A 17,667-nucleotide genomic window follows, 5' to 3' on the forward strand; every position below is an offset into this window, starting at 1 on the left:
GTATTAGTCTTTGGGCATGACATGAATGTGTGGTGGTGCAATGAAACTGAACATCATGAGATGCAGGATGAACTTAGCTATTTGAAATATCTTTTGACTAAAAATATTTAAATGACACCTAAAGGGTCCTGGCCCCACTTCCATATAATGCACTTTGCTGCTCCCCTATAAATTACTTTTGCTCTAGTCATGTTTGTACAGTGTAAACAAGTAAGTGGTTTAGAAATTCTATGCCAGATCCTAAGTCAAAATAAATCAGAGTAGCTCTGCTAAAATCAATCAAGCTCTGCCAATATATGCCAGCTGAGCTAAACAACTGATCAGAAAATAAAATAATTGCCATAAAAGGATCTACTTCCTGCCAAAGAAATTACACTTTCAAAGCTCTGCCTTTGTATTTGTTTAGGAAACCTGCTATTTTCACAGTAGGCTCTTCTATTCCTATTCCTAGCATTCAGATTTCAAGCTAAAAGGAAGTACAGCTACAAACTGCTGAAGATCCAGCTGAACAGCAATTCTTTATTAGAAAAACAGATGGTGAATACCAGTACGAACCACTCCACTGTGCGGAGAACACACTTTAACTGTCGGATAACAGCAATTAACTATTGCATCCGTGTTTTAATACTGAGGTAAGACATGCTCTTCTCAGGTAAAGGATTGCATTGTGCAAGGAAGATACATATTAGTACCTGTGCAAACACATATTTGCCTCTTGATATTGAGACGATAACAACCAGCTCAACAATGCCACCATTAAAAAATGTTGTGCTGTCCTTTTTTTTCTGAGAGTTTTATTGAGTTTTATTTTAATAAAGAAACACCTGTCAGCTATAACTGGTCACTTCTCAATCTAGACACTTTCACTTGGCTTTTTGCCTGTGTGCATCACAGCAGGAGGCTGAGTTCAGGAAGTCAGTGCATAGATTAGGGCAGCAGAGAAGCAGAAGAGGAGATGTTTGTTTGTAGGAGGTGTGAATAAGTGAATGGTTGAAGGCTGGTATCACTGACATAGAGGAAGGTGCAGAAAAAAAACATAAAAAAAATGACAGGACCAGACAAGCAGTCATATTGCTGCCAAGGTTCTTGAAAGCAAGAACAAGAAATTTGAGGTTAGCATGAGGTGATCCAGAGAAGCAAGTAGTGATTCAAAAGAGAAGGGCAAGGAAGTTGAGGTTTGACACTTAGAATAAACTGGAGCTTGTTGGTCCTTTGCCACAGATCATCCAGAAGAGGTATGCTAAGTCCAAGTGTGCCACGGAGCTTGGACAATATATATCTTTCCATGGAGACAGTTCACACCAGCCAGCTTCCACAGAGGTAGGGAAGCACTGGAAGATAGATTGGTCCTTTGTGACACAGACTTGTCTCTCATGTACAAAAGTTTTAGCATTCTTCTGTATGCAGGGTTACAAGTATAGTAGGTGGCACACCAGAACCTGCCTTCCTTCTTCCCAAGCTCTCAAGAAAGTAAAAACCTGTGAGATTAGCTGGCCTTTCATGGACTAAACTAGGCCAGGTTTGTTTGTTTTTTTTAAATAATCACAGAAACATCAGATTCTTTTCTTTTGGGAATGGAAAGTGAAGTGTTCTGGGGAATGATACAAAGCTAACTAAGAAAGATAAAACTGGAAGTAACTCTAAAACTGCAAAGGGTCTTTAATGGACAACCGGGCTTCAGGTAAAATAGGAGTGCATTTTGTATGACAGATGGAATAAAAGAAAAGACTTCTTTAGCAAGGGCTGTGAGGAGGGAAGGAGGGAGGGAAGGAAGGAAGATGCTAAGACCCTGACAGATTTTTTCATGAGAATACTCAGACTTGGAGTTCTTCCATTGTGTTGGCAACACCAATCCTCCTATCAAGAATGAGGTCAAACCTCACATGGTGGCAGAGGCAGGATGGATTTGGAGAAGACCGTGTCACAATGACCTGTGAGAAGCCAACAGTGAAGGAAGATTTTAAGAGACTTGACAGGACATCAGAAAGAGGTGAATGTAGAAGAAAGACAGGGGAAAGGTCAACAGAGATATGGAGGTTATCTGTGCAGGCCTCAGAGCATAACAAAATGTCTTAGGTAGGAAAAGGGAGCTAATGAGCTTCCACATACTACAGGATCTTTGATGAGCTAGCTACTGGTAGAAACAGCATCTTTATTTTCCCTCTCTTTCTGGGAACCATTCTCCACCCTAATACAGCTAAAACAGCAATCCCCCATCCCTTTTTCCCCACCTATTCTGCCCAGTGTCTTTACTCACTCTTGCAAGAAGGCCCCTTCTCTCTGAGGAGCTGCTCTGCTCAGCACCAGCCCCTCACAGCCTTCTGGAGCTCCTTGTGAGCCTGGGGCAAAGCAAGGGGGGCCAAGCTGGGACCGGGCCTGTGTCTGGTTTGGGCAAGCGATGAAGAGAGGATGGGGAAGGGAAGGGCTGGGTTGGGGAAGAGGAGCCTTGACAAGCCTCAGGGTGTTGAACTTGCTGTTCCTGCCACCACATGAGGGACAGGATCAGGAAAGATGGAGAGTGGCAGTGGCAGATGTGGCGCCTGCACCTGCACTGTGGCAGCAGCAGCAGCAACAAGCTGTGCCAGGCTGCAGCAGGGGCAGAGGCCTTTCCCCCTCTCTCATCACCACAGGTGAAGCCTGCTTCTGGAACACACCTCTGCAGCCTGAAATGCAACCCTGGTATCCCTGGCAAGTGCTAAGCCTCAAAACTGGCCCTGACAGGTCCTGCAAGCTGGGGAACATCACAAAAGAGGCAGGATGCTATGAAGCTCTGGTTTCACATTTTGATGTGAATGCCAGAAGTGACCATTAGACAAATTGTTTGGGAAAAAAAGAACCTTTCATATGTGGGAAGAAGCAGCATTACAGCCACAATTTTGACAGCTGTGAACACTGACTATATTCAACAGTTCTAAATACTAAATACTAAATACTAAAACACACCACCCCTCCACCCCATCTCTCACAAAAAGAAAAAAAAGTGAAAAAATCAGTCACCTGTTTATCAGAAAACTGTAGCTGCTCTTGTAACATGAGATACTCCTCTCCATTCAATCTTGTGGTCTCCACGGAATACATTGTGGCCCAGTACAAATAGCCATTTACTGAATCCACAACTAGATCCTTCACTGAGAAGACAACATGAGCTACAACATCTATATGGCCTCCCCACAGTGATTTTCTATAGATCTAGGGACAAAAGAATTGACTTTAGCATCACATCTAAATCATCAGCTATGATCAGCTGAGTGTACATCAGTGACTTTTCCACAGCTGTTTATCAAAAGACTGTGCAAGCCTTCAGCTTTCAAAGCCTAAACCTTTTGCATTCAAAGTAAAAGGATGAAGAATAATGCAAAATTATTAGTTCATTTTTGCCAGAAAGTAACAAAAGGAAAAAGCTGAAATAGCTTTTTCCCTTCGCTTTCCCAGTTTTGGCAGCCTTCTGTCTGACAGAATTTCTCACCCACTTCATATTCACTATTCACAAGTGTAAATGAGGGTGCAAGGCAGTGTGAAATCTGGCCTCCTAGCTCCAGTTTTTAAAACAGCTTCTGACTTTGCACTTACAAGAAATGAAAAGCATAATTTGACAGCACTGCATAAATTAGCACTACAATTTTGAAGTCAGATACCTTTTAAATAATTCACATGTCAGTGTTCCTGATATGAGAGTGTACAAAGTGTAATTGTAATTATTTTTTTAACTGCAGTGATCTGCAAAATATCACAGAGCAGAGGTCAACCTTGAAAATCTCTGTGTAAACAAATAACGCCAAATTTGATTAAAATAAAGTCCATCTACTTCTTGGATGAGATCAACAGGGCAGCCTCCATTTTCATTATCTTCATTTATTTTTACAATGTTGAATCCAACAGAACTGTTGATAGCATGTTTGACTTGCACCTGGTGAATTGCATGTCAGTGAATATTTTACCCCAAACTTTTGTATAACTGTGGAAAATAACTTAAGGAAATAAAGATCTCCTCGTTCTACATTATAATAGCAAAGGTCCAAATGTATCTCAGGTTGCAAGAAGTAGGCATTATTTTCCCAAATACTGCCTTACAGTCTTTATTATTGACTTAAGGGATTTTTTTTTTCTTTTAAGAATGCAGCTATACCTACTGTATTTGCTTTGCCAGCCCAATACAAGCATTGACCCAACCAATCAAAGGCCAACATCCTTGCGTTTCTGACGTCAGATAGGTAAGTGTTCTCTGTGGTACCCTTTCTTTTGTTCAATGTCCAGGTCTGAACTTCCCCCATGGAATTAATCCAATAAAGAGTGTCATTATACCAATCGAGGTCTTGAAGAAAAAAAGGAAAATGTTAAGCATTACACAAACATGCAAATAATAAAAAAAAAAAACAAACTCATTGTTTTAAAGAATAAAAATCAGTCAGGCACTTCAGATTTTTTAAAAATCAATACAAATGCACAGTTAGTCTCAGCTAATGTGAAGGTAGATGCTTCTTTATAGGACATAATGTACATGGATTGTACATATATAGCCTGGATTACTATAAATGCATGGCATATGTTAGGATGCTGGAGACAGAGCTATTTAGTTCAGAGGGCTGATTTTAGCTCTCCTGTAACTGTGGTCATGTCAGAAGTGTTTCACTAAGGATTAATTTGACTGATAGAATAGAAGAAAGGGGATGAACCCAAAGGGTCAGCTCAGTGAAGCTGCTGTACTGCCCTGCACATTCAAGTCTAGAGAACTCTTGTCTTTCAATGCTGTAGGTGAAATTTATGGAGAGCTAATAAATGCCAAAAAAGCCTGTAGCAGCAGCATGAGATTTGTTTAGCATGTACCTGAAACATTTCTTATATGAGGATAGAGGAGTTCTCCTGGCCTGTAGCTGTCCAGTCGCTGCTTCCAGAGACCTTCAGGCCCCACAGCCAACATATAGGGCTCTTCTTCAGCTGCAAAGGAAGAAAACTGCAGTTGTGCACACCAACAAGCAATTTATATATAGTATTTCTATTTCAATAGCAGTGGTTCCTCTTTCTGGAAAGTTACAAAAGTGCCTTTAAAACTGCCCCTGTCCTGAGGAATAAAGGACAAAGAAGAAATGCATGAAAATGCCATAATTTGAGAAACTCAGAGGTTCAGGGTAGGTTCAGGTAAGGAGCTATAAGGCAACTTGGAATTGTATTAGATGCTGAAAAAAACACTATGGGTTTGGACTTGTCCTTACCTAAGTCAGGTAAAAGTCACCCCTAAGTCAGTCCAGTGCCCTAAACTGGAAGCTATTTTCCCCTCAGACACAGTTTAATTTGGGTGGACTAGGTTTAAAAAAACATTCCAAAGACATGGAAATCTCAGAAATTTTTCACAAATCCATATCCTCTGATAATCTATGCTCAAACCAAGAATTTTCAGCATTTGGTGAGCTGCACTTTTCCACGAATTGTCAGTGACCTTCAGGATACTGCACAAACCACTTCATCACAAAAAGTTCTTTATAGAGCAATGGAAAGGGATAACACCTCTTTTACCATATCAAATAATGTTTTTGATAGAGTAGTTACATTAGAAAAATGTAGATAAGTACCAGTAATAATGCATAAATAAAATTTAATATCATTATTCTAGTTGGAGAATCTTACTGCTTTAACTAAAAGCAAATTTACTTATCCTGCATTCTTTAATATTTCTAAGAAAAACTCTTTTTTGTGCCCTTCATTTTGCAGTTTTTGCCCAAAGTGTGTGCCTCACTAGGTGGAAAGATTTATACACACTTTGTTCTTCATTTTTCCTGTGTGACAAAGCAATTCTCACCTTCTTCTAAAGTTGTACCTCTAAATGACTCTGACCATGGCCCTGCACCAGCAGGAGACACAGCTCTGACTGACACCCCATATGCTGTGAAGCTGGCCAGCCCTTTCACTGTAAGCCTTGTGTTACTAATATTTGAGACAACCCATTCCTCCTCAAATGAATGCTGGGGTGACACTTTCACATCGTAGGTCCAGTTCTGCCAAGCAGATAAACCTGTGTGAAGCAAATAATCGTGTTATTACAGAGTAAATGGCTGTACCTAGTGATACACATCCTTTGAGAAAGATATATATTGGAGACTCCTCGTAAAAATGCCAATATCAGTGGAATTAAGAAAATTTACACTCTTCCCCTCTGGCCCCATGCTTCAATCCCCCAAGAAGAATGCAATCAGAACAAAAAATTTTCCCTGACCAGGTAATTTTTTCCTATTCAAAGACACATGCACAGAGGGTAGAAACCACAGCACAGTCACTGATCAAAAGTCATTACACCTCTGCCATGAATTTCCTGTGTGATATCAGTACCCAGCATTACTGCTACTCCATAATATACTTAAGATCAAGCTTTGCTTAAAATCCTTGCAGGGAACAGATGAGTTGCCGACACAAACTTCTATTGATTTAGACAGACAATTTAGCTTTTTTACTGGCAAATTATGGGCTAAATTTTTCAGAGGTAACTCCATAACTTCCATCAGGATCTGCAGTTGAAGTCACTAAAGCCCAAATCAAGAAAAAGGAAGCTGGAAAGTTACTTCTCTAGAAAGAAGTTGATCTCCAGGGAAATCAGCTGAACTTACTGGTTCCAATGGCACGTTCAGGTGGCCTCCAGCTGATCACAGCTTGGTCCCATCCAAACAGAGCCGTGACAAGACGAGGAGCAGTTGGTAAAGGAAAGGGCTGAGTTGGTGGCCCATAGAAAACCAAGTTGCCAAAGCCAAAGTACTCTGGGTACGCCAAATTGCAATCCACAATGTACTCATTGAAGCTAGAACTTCCCACTGGAGAGACCTCCTCGTGGAAAACTGCCGAGCCATCTGTGACTGTAAATGTGTTATCCTCGTAAACAAAGCTCTCCGTGTCATTAAATGGCACTTGTGACCGCAGCCTGTGAAACTCTGAACCATCCAGAAAACCTGACACAAAGGCCTGTTCTGTTTTGTTGAAGAAAATGAGTCTCTTAGATTGGAAGTTGATTGTGAAGGTTCTCAGAGCACTGGATCTCACCACTGGTGAAGCTGTGGAGGCGGCGCCAGGAAAGAGTGGAAGGTTTGCTCTGTATATTCCATCCTCCAGGAGACAGAAAATATAACTGGCCATAGACCAAAATAAACTCAAATAACTACAGTGCAAGTCTGTAGACAAGCCACAAATATTTTAGCAGTTAAGACATGTGCCTGTCTTTATGCACAATAAAAAAATTCTTTTGGTACTATTAGTATATATATGCTGGGGAAGTAGACACATCAGTTTTTACCTTATTGGAGAATATTCTTCTATAATACCTTAAATGCTAAGCATGAACATTTAAAATTCATATAACTTCATATTCATAAAAGCATGAAATTTCTGAAACTCAAATTTCTGTATTGAAAAATCTTTATCTCTTCTGCTAAAGAAGAAAATGCAGGAAACAATACTGCATGGCACCTTTCTTGTTCCAATTGTTTTGTAGCTTGCTATTTGTTGCCAATTGCACTTTTGTTTTGTTAACTTAAGTGCTTGAAACAGAAACCTAGATGACTAATGAAGTGGAGAAAATTAGAGAGGAGCTTTATAGCATCTTTGTCACCAAGCACTCAAAAGAGTTCACTTACCCATTATAGGGATCAGCTATAACCTTCCTAGGGGATGTCACGTAAAGAGGAGTGATGTCTTCAGCTACCGTGCAGTTCTCTAAATGGCAGACATGTATCTGGGGAGTGAGAAGAAAAGCAGGTGATGCATTCATAGGGTGTTGGCTAATGAGCAGACAAGCTGACCCGAGATTCCTTCAGGGGATGGAGAGAGTGAAACACCTCGCTCACAGTCCTAGGTCCTTCTGGGCTCCTGAGTGTTCAGTCAGCCACGTATAACCGTGTACACAAAGCCATGACAGCACAAAGCCATGACAGCTTACCCTGCAGCTGTCAGTCATGCCTCTAAGCTGGAGGGAAAATTGCATATCCAACTGCCTATACTCAATTTGGAGGATTATAGGCAAACCGTACTTTGAAAATCATCTGGCAGGGAAGGGAAGTGCTTTTCTGATCCTGGAAGCAATACCTTGGAATTCAGAAATCTCTGCCATTGGTCTGCTCATCTACAGCTCATTTGTATCTTTCCATCACTACTGCTTTTCCCGCTCCCTGTTCCATGTGCAGTAAGTAAAAAGTCAGACATGGCAAGAGGATTAAAAAAAAATCCCCCACTAACCATTATGGGTGAGTTTCTAGTCCTCTGTACATTAGAGGATTACATGGGTACATGCAAAATCTGACCATTAGTGTAAATGATGTTTTATGAGTATGAAATCCAGTGCAGGGTTGCCATCTCCGTTTTTACTCCAAACTGAAGCAGATACAATCTGAGCTGCTGCCATTGTATGAAACACTTAACATATTTTGTCAATTATGACAGACAATAAAATCACTATCTAATTATCTGACCACCTTCCTGAGGCAGAGTGGATGAATGAACAAAGTAGATGGGTAACCAAGAGAAACAGTGTGCCTATACTGAATATGAGGAGGGTGTGAAGTCAGTCTCAAAAACAAATTAAAAACAAAACAGTTCTATCCTAAGGAGAAAAATAAGGCCAGGAGCCAGAGTTCCACATAGGGTATTTACTTTAAATATGACCTGATAGTTAAGCCTTTCTTCTTTTTCAAATTATAAAATACATGAATATTAATGTTATATTAAAATATATTTTTGTAATTATATTTTGTGCATACATATCTATACATAAATCATATTTTCTCATGTAAAATTAATCATGTAATTGTTCAAATTAAGCAAGAAATTAATTAAGTGCTAGACTTTTACCTTTTCATTCATGACAAAGTATATCTTCTGGTAAAGCCAGTCTACTGAGATGGATACAATATTTCCCCAGCCAGCATAAAAGAGCTTTAGGTCAGATACATCAGACATATTTGCAACTCCTTTCTCCCAGATAGAATTCCCTTCAGAAAAATAGACAACTTGCTGATAAATATTCACAGAAATTCCTAAAAACAGAAAGATATATGCACACAGATAATACAAAAAAGGTTTCAGTTATCAGTTAATTATTCTACTTGCCTTAAAAATATGTACTTTTCAGTCTGCAACCCATCATCATCTTTGTCAGAGAAAAGTTAACTGTTTTTTCTCCTCACTTCTAGTCTTCTTTCAGATAATAAGGAAACATTCCCACATGCTATGAAAGTGACATTATTATGGAGAATTGCCCTTCAGAAAGGTAATCAGACAATGAGAGGACATGTAATATGCAAACCGACACTGATTGCCCCTCTACAGGTCAAACAGATGCAACTGGCACCTCACAAAGCACCTTTCACTCTAGAATTCAATCGAGATAATCTGTGCCACCTCTGCACTATCAAAGGCTATTTAGTCAGTGGCAACATTCTTTCTCTAGAGCCTTTGTGGCTCTATGAAATTTGGTAGATAAACTCAGATTTCCACAGTGTCACCAAGGACAGTGTAGATAAGAAATGTTAGAGTGGTGAGTAATTTGAGATAACATGGTTATCTGATGACTTTGGCTACTAAATGCCTCATCAGTATGCTAACAAAATAGCACTCTCTTTTAACACTTGGCATTATTTTATTCAGAAGTTTGAACCACTTCATTTCCCCATATTCCTGTTGAGAAAAAGTAGATATTAATTGCAGGGAAACATGGATTCATATTACCTCAATTTAGATACCTAAAATGTAAAAAATTAACCAGCTGCCTAGATACAGTGAAGAAAAATTGCACTGGGAGGAACGATTTTTCTCTTCCTAATGCCTGTCACTTCAAATACATCAAATCAGGTCCTGAAAGTTCCTATTTCTCCTGATAGACTATAAAGGGAGACTAGATACTGTCTCAAGCTATGTGAGGTAAATTCTGTCCTTTGTGAAAAGAGGTCTTAGTTGCACTTGACAGAAAAGGAGAGAGCTCAATCTGATTTTACCTGTGATGTTGTGGAGTATAGCACCATTTGGCAGGCATTGAGCAGCTTCGAGGAAGTGTTCTGTGTATCTCTTCCTTAAAGACTCTTTTCTGGATAGGAAGAGCCAAGCTGCTTTTTCCTTAACTAGCAAACAGAAAAATTCAGAATTTAGATGACAGCAGCATGTTGCTAACTCAGATACTTCAGTAACAGACATGCATATGCACATGTACCCAAACGTCTGTATGTATGCACCTATGAATATGTTTTTACATTAGCAGTGACAGACCAAAACTTAAACTCTTTGAGTGTTGAAAGTATATGGAGTTATTCACCATTGCAGTTGGTTCTGGCTCCTCACAGAATAAGTGAATCCTCACTCATTCACACACCACATGAATTTCACGTCATCATTCCTGCAACAATAGTCAGTTCCCTAGCGTGGGAAAGTAAACTGAAGCAAATGAAGCCTTACTGACTCGAGGAAATGAAGGCACACATGACTTCAAGATCCAGCTGAAATAGGATATTTAACCCCTCTGAACTTCTTTGAAAATCCCAGTCCAACTAGAATATTATCCCACAGCTGGAGAAAAGCAAGACAAGTCCATGTATTTCATGTGTTGTAATGATTAGTGATTTATTCAAAAAGCAAGTACTTATTAGAGATAAAGATGATAATGGGGTAATATAATCTACTTCAAAGGTGATAAACTTACTATTTTTTTTTTTCTAACAAAGTCACAGAATTTAAAGTCAACAAGGATGGTTTTAGTCACATTAACTTCATGCTTATAAAGGCCCAAGTAATTTACATCAAAACCTCTGCAAATAGTAAATCTGTACCTTCTGTCTGGTCTATGCATAGCCCTGGGAAAGATAACTTTGCCTCACTTCTGAATCTCAAATCCTTGGAAATCTAGCACACACCCTGCTAAATAGATTGTAACCTTCATTCTTAAAGATGGTGTATTATTTTGAGTATGATTTTGGCTAATTTCCATTGGCAAACAATCCTTCCCTTTTTTTAATCCTCTCCAGTTTAAGCAGCTGTCTGCAATCAGATATCATTTCCTCATATGGATATCACAAAACTGTGATCAAATGCTGTCTTAATTTATTTCCAGATAATCTGCATAGATTGAGCTGCATGTATTTCTCACATGATGCACACACTGTGAGTAATTTCAATAATGATGCCTTCAGAGTGGAGTACAAGAGGCCAATATTGCCTCTTTATCTCTTTTCAAGTAACATTTCTTGCAATCTACAGCAGCAATCAGACTCTTTCCCTGACTCTTCTCAGGGCTCAGACCTACACAGCTCAGTGCCTGATGCAGTAACACCACCTCTGGACATTGTGCATGAGGAAGGGCTGCCCCTGCTCATGTTAGCACAGAGAGAAAGCATGTGCCTGTGCAATTTGGGGGAAAACAACTGAAATTTTATGTGGAGACTAATAAGGGGGGTGAGGTGATTCCCCACTCCCATAAGGTGGAGTTCGGGGGGTGATAGGGTTTGTTTGTTTGTTTGTTTTCTACCTTAAATTAATTGCTTGGCCATTGGATAGATGTAATGAACACAGTCTGAGCTTTTCAAAAATGGCACAAATGCTTATGACTCAGGGTCAGCCAACCCTAGAGCAAACCTCTGTGGAGCTGTCAAGTAAGGAAATATCAGTGTGTCTGAAATAATACACACACACACACAAAAAAATAGTAATATTTTAGAAAGCACTAGAGAAGCAAGTTCAGTTTCTCTAACCAATAGCAGAAAACTGGCAATTCAGAGACAGTCTTGGAGTGTTTTCATAAAACTGAAGCATTTCCAGGTGTTTGACAACTGAATCTTTTCATGAGAAGGGAAGTCTTATTTTGTTTCCTAAAAGAACATTTCCATAACATCGATTTCGCTCTTATTTGTGTTCTGTCTCAACGTGTATCTGCAATTATTTGAGCAATAGCTATAGTGCATCATTACCTTCAATATTAATTAGTTGATATAGTAAAATAAATACCTCCATGAAGGAACAAAAAAAATTGGTATGGTTTCATATATTTGGCTTGAGATAACTGAGAAGTTTTGACAAAAGAGTTTCATGTTAAATATCTTATATTAGAAGAAAGGTATTTGTCTGACGGCTGTTAAAATCTCATCTAGAAAATGGAATTATGTTTTTTCTAGTCACTGCCTCAGACCACTGTGGTGTTTTTCATTTGTAATACAGCTCAGATCTGTTTGGGCCTACCAGTTGTGCTGCCTTAACATGTCCACAGCTGAAGAACAGGACCCTCTGATGTGCTACTGACCCCTCAGTGCCCAAATCCTTGACACCTTCACAGTCTAAATATTTGTGTCCTCTGCCAGGTAGGGGCCAGGCCAAGGAACACGAGATTGTCCCCAGGAACAGGCAGTGATAAGGACTCTGCTACTCTTGTACCTTTGGATGCAGGTGTTGTGATGTTGGCTTCAGCAGGGGGTCCAGCACCAGCCTCATTGACAGCCACAATACTGAACCTAGGGTACACCAAAGAGACAGGCTTTGGTTGCTGGGTTTCTTTTGAAAGATTACCTAAAAACATTTTATCAAGTAGGGAAACTGCTATAGAAGTGCTTGACTTTCAGAAAATGCCTGTTTAAATATGATGCTCTGGGAAAATTTAGAATAAAAACAAAACCAACCAAAGTCTGAATTGCCCAAAGGCAGAACAACAGAATCTTCTAAGTTTCAATTCAAAATAAATTTTCAGACTCAGAAGAACAACTCAATCTCAAAGGAAAATCTGTATTTACCAGTGCAAGTAGAATGCAGACCTTTGTGGTTAATAAAAACAAAGGAATTTTTCCAGATGCTTAAAGGACTACAGAAGACTGCTCTATCTTTCTCCTACTGTACTAAAAACATGCCACACAAGCCTAAAAGAATTAAAAATAGCAGCTAAGAAAATTCAGCCTCCCAGCCCCATATCAAATTATTTTTCCTTCCTCACCATCTGACTTCTGCAAAAGCAGCCAAGTTACCCAGGAGAACTCTGTTACCTCAAGGAAGGTGTCCTCGCTTTTGGCAAGAATGTAAGAAAATAGCATAATTGTGCAGAATTATGACCTCATACCTGGCCACATTAGCTATCTTTTATTTTTGTACCTGTAAGTGGTGTTTGGGAAGGTGGAGTAGAACTGAAAGCTGTGCCCTCTTGAGGCTCTCAACAATTCATGATTCTCACTGGTCAGGAGCAAGTTATATCCACTAATCAATCCGTTCGGAAAAAGTGGTGGAGACCAGCTAACTTCAACAGTGTTTGGACTTGAACTCTGAATGTCTTTAATGACAGGAGCTGTTGCAGGAACTGCAAGACAGAAATATCTGAATCCAGGATCTGATGAATACATTAACTGTTTTTAATTTTTAAATATATTTTTAGGTTTTACACATGCAAATTCATTTATACATATAAATTTATTATTATACAATAAATATTATTAGGGACAGTTAACATTTCAACAACATTTCAGGGGTTTTTTTAGTGTCCAGGAAAACAGGACTGTGTTTCAATCAAATATATGCATAATTATGTCCAAAAGTACCCCATGTGCCTGCACTATTTTGACCAAGTCATTTTCTGTGCTTGCTTTTAAAACCAAAAGCAGGGAGAAGCCCTAAATCATCTAGGTCATACAAAAAGAACCCATAGTTTTTTAGTTTGGTCTTCTGCAGCTACCCAAGAGACGACATACACATGGGTCTGAAGATTAGGCACCGATGTTTTCTGCCAAAGAAACAGCAATGAAACCCAAATGTTTCTATTAAGGTCCTGGAAGATGGAATTAATAGTGCAACTCATTACCTCCAAAAGCACGTGTTCGGTAGCTGGGACTAGGTGGAGAATGGAGCTGCAGCTGAGATGTAATGATCCAAACTACTTGAAACACATATTCTGTGAAGGCCTGCAGGTCTTTGACGGTATATGAAGTTTCAGATACTACCTAGATTAATGCACAAACACAATTGAGCTTTTCCTTCCTCCAGCTGCAGCTACTATGTAGGATCTTATGAAGGCAAAAGAGGCCTCATACAACAACGTACATATTTCAGGATAAAAAAGGACAGCATTCCAAATTTAATTAAGAGGAAATTCTGAAAGTTATTTGCAATATAGACTTTGATTTTCCATCTCTTTAGAATATTTTCTCTTCTCTTTCTTCAGAACATGGCACCAAATCTCAAAAATGAGCAGGTGGATTGATGCAATAGTAAATTTTAAGAAAAAAGAAAAAAAAAAAAGCTGAAATAGTAGCATATTACAAGCTATGTATTTTAAACATATACCACAGGTTTCAGATACAAAGGATCCTGGTTACACTGAAATATTTATTGCCTGAAGTAATTGCTTCCTATTATTTCATCAATGATTCATTCAGAATAACTCCCTGCTTAGCAAATTATCTTTACCTTTGATTTGTGGCACCAACTTGTCGTGCCCTGTAAATTGATCCAATAGAGATGATGGCAAGATAACAAGTGTACAGATGACGCAGAAGAACAAATTATGAGAATAACTCTACTGAGTCAGAACAAAGGTCTTTCTAGCCAAGTATTGTGCTTTGACAAGAAGCAAAAAAAAAAAAAAAATCTCTAGGGAGAAGTATTAGGAATAAAAAGAAAAAAAAAGTCTACAGCCATTCTTCTCCTGAATACTCTCACTGGCATTCCACAAGCATGGCTCAACATGAAACAATGGGAATATTTGCATTTAGTAGAACTTAATTTTTTTCTTCTGCTAATTTTTCCAGTCACTTTTCAAACCCGATTTAGTAATTTTAGCAATTTTAATATTCAGGAGTTTAATTTTAGCAATTTACCATCCACACATGCCAGGAAGCAGCTGAAAATTTCAACTACCCATTCAGTGAGAAAATATATTTTGCTAGTTTTGAACCTGCTACCTGCTAGTTTCCATCAAGGTCCCTAGTTCTCATTGAAAGTTGAAGAAATGGGGAATAATCCACTCCTTCTCAGCTTCCCCATGCCACTCATGATTTTGAAAATATCTTTCATGTACCTAACATCTTAGGTACATGAAATATACAGGAAATAGGTATACATAATATACCTAACAATATTTTTCTAAACAAACAAACCAACAAAAACAGAACAAAAAAAAAATAAAAACACCTAAAAACAGAGACAAGCCAATTTCCTTACAAAGTAAAAGGAGGTGTCCTCCCTTACCTCTGTGTACCTCCAGTCACCAGGGAGCTTGTTGAACTTCCACTGGATAATATATTTCACCCCAGAAATGTTAGCTTCCTTCCACCCTAATGTGACACTGTGGTTTCCAATGACAGATGCAAATGGTGCACTAGGTTTGTTCAAGTACTCTGAAGGGAAAATACAATATAACAATAAGAAAAAATCTTTCATGGTAATCCCTGCATCTCAAAGGTATAAACCTTTTTTTACCTCACACACCTAAAAGCTGCGAAGCCCATAAAAACACATAAAAGAATATATTAAAATGTTGCTGAGTAACTTGCATGGCATTTTAAAGGCAGTTTGATAAGTCAGATAGAAATGGGCCAGGTTCAATGTAAGCAGTTGTGACTACAACCCCATACTTGTGTAAGTACATTTTTAGTTGCAGCTACTTAGTAAAACTTTTTCTGAATAAAAACGTAGAGAAGACATGAGAGACTTCTGAAAAGGTTTTCAAGGGGACTATTTCAATATTACTATTTCAATATTATATTCAATTATATTCAATATTACTGTATTGGCCCAAGGTATCATCTTAAACAGTTAAGACTGGATTCAAAAAGTCTCATGTCCATGAAAGAGGGAAAAATGTTTTACTCCAAGATAAACTTCAGTGTATTTGTTAAAAGAGAGTGGTAGTTTTCTGATTAATGAAAATACTCAAGACATTCCTATTTTTTAAATAAATCCAGATCATAGAACAAGACTATGAATTTGTCAGACTGTCAATTGGATACAGGACTCTATTCAGACTTACTTAATGCTTCAACTCCATATGCATCCTCTGCACAGCTACAGCCAAACTTACAGGAAACTGCCTGTGTAGGGTACAGAACCCACTCGTTAGCTTTGTGTAAAGGCAAACTTCCTTCCAGAATCATTTTAAACACACACAGACATATTTTAAACATGCAAATTCTGTGGACATTTTGCAGATACACAAACCCTGTGGAAATATTTTTATTATATCTAAAAAATAGCACTACCATGAACTCACTCCAAAGATTTTCTTGAGAGCCTTTTCATCAATTTACTGGGCCATGAATTAAAGGTTTCCTCCTTACACACTGTACCATTGTAGAAAGCATGAACATGGGGCTACATTAAAGTTGGAAGCAGACTTTAGTGATGACCATGGAGTTAGGAAGACAAGGTTTTGACTAGTTAGTAATACATTCCACATGTTACATTTCACCCTTTCCTGCTTCACGTATTCCCTATGAATGAGGCACATTCTTACAATGTATTTCCATTGAATTTTCAAAATAGCTGAAATTAGCAATTTTTAAGAGCAGCCATGCTAAACCACCCTTCCTTTTCAGCAGCTACTCCTTCTGTTACAGTTGTGCCTACATACAGGCTGAAAACATAACAAATACCCCAGGGCAGTGAGCTCCACACCGATGTGCTAAAAACAGAAAATTCCCAAGTTTTCAGTTCAGGTAGGGAAGATGTGTCATTCTGCTTTTTATGTGGAGAACATAAGAAGAAGTAGAAACATGTTCTAGGTGAGTTTCAATAGCTTTAAAATTATATGCAAGATCGAGTCTCCTGGAAATCCAAAATTTTGAGAAGTGGTGATTTGAGCTTTTCTAGGCAGGATGTTTATTTGGGCTCATCTTATTCTGCAAGTTCATTCAGGCTTTAAAGTCTTGAAGTTTTCTCCATACAGCAGAGAGCTTTCAAGTGATAATCAACCTTTAGATCATTCAGAAGCAATTCATTATAGCAAGTGAGGAAAGTTTTAATTGCTCTTCCTATGATTTGAGGAAACACACTTCCGGCACCCTATGGAAACTGATAAGACATGTTATTTCAGACAACACAGTTGCAACCAAGACAGATTTGAAAACTTGCTTAGCTGTATATTCCTATATACATTATATCACATCTAGACATTCAGTGCCAAGTGCAAGCACTTATAATGTTTTTCCAATACTTTCATATAAAGAGAAATAAAATGTTTTCAGCTAAATTATCACCATTGTTAGCAGGTGAAAATTCAGGTATTTGCACATATAAATTATCTACACTGGAGCTTTAATTTATGACTAATATTTATTTGTTTTAATGGGCAGTGTCCCCAGATTACACACTTTTGGCCTCATTTAACACATGTATTTCTGAACATCTGTTTTTTGCTGTGTTATACCTTCTTCTGATTTTTGTTCTGAATCTGAACCATAAATCCAATTTTTGCTTGAGGTAAGAGGATTGCTAAAGCTCCTAACCTTAAATTTTGAGGGAAATTTGCCAGCTGCTCTACTTGAAAACAATAAATCCTCATATTTTATCCATCCAGCAGCAACGTTATTATATAAACCACAGTCTGATGTCTTTTCTTGTGATTATTCCCATGAAATTCAATGGCAATCCCCTGTTCCTAGGTGGAAGGAGAAATACTACCAGATTTCAGTCACAAGGTGCATTCAGACAACAGAATTGAGCTAATGCCAAAGAAAAAGTCCG

General features: G+C 38.5%; 1 protein-coding gene across 1 annotated transcript in view; it reads right to left on the reverse strand.

Moving 5' to 3' along the window:
* The window catches only part of ROS1 (ROS proto-oncogene 1, receptor tyrosine kinase), a 75,908-nt gene that overhangs the window by 45,656 nt on the left and 12,585 nt on the right, over positions 1–17,667 (reverse strand). Inside the window, exons 6-18 of the mRNA XM_023923989.2 lie at positions 15,956–16,016; positions 15,175–15,323; positions 13,790–13,928; positions 13,090–13,291; positions 12,385–12,461; positions 9,966–10,088; positions 8,824–9,008; positions 7,614–7,711; positions 6,597–7,108; positions 5,795–6,007; positions 4,825–4,935; positions 4,131–4,312; positions 2,998–3,189 (exon numbers count right to left, since the gene is read on the reverse strand). Of these exons, the coding sequence (XP_023779757.2) occupies positions 2,998–3,189; positions 4,131–4,312; positions 4,825–4,935; positions 5,795–6,007; positions 6,597–7,108; positions 7,614–7,711; positions 8,824–9,008; positions 9,966–10,088; positions 12,385–12,461; positions 13,090–13,291; positions 13,790–13,928; positions 15,175–15,323; positions 15,956–16,016 (2,244 nt within the window). The remainder of the gene's footprint in view (positions 1–2,997; positions 3,190–4,130; positions 4,313–4,824; positions 4,936–5,794; positions 6,008–6,596; positions 7,109–7,613; positions 7,712–8,823; positions 9,009–9,965; positions 10,089–12,384; positions 12,462–13,089; positions 13,292–13,789; positions 13,929–15,174; positions 15,324–15,955; positions 16,017–17,667) is intronic.

The sequence above is a fragment of the Cyanistes caeruleus genome, chromosome 2 (genome assembly GCF_971803275.1).
Source record: "Cyanistes caeruleus chromosome 2, bCyaCae1.hap1.1, whole genome shotgun sequence".
Classification (NCBI taxonomy): domain Eukaryota; kingdom Metazoa; phylum Chordata; class Aves; order Passeriformes; family Paridae; genus Cyanistes; species Cyanistes caeruleus.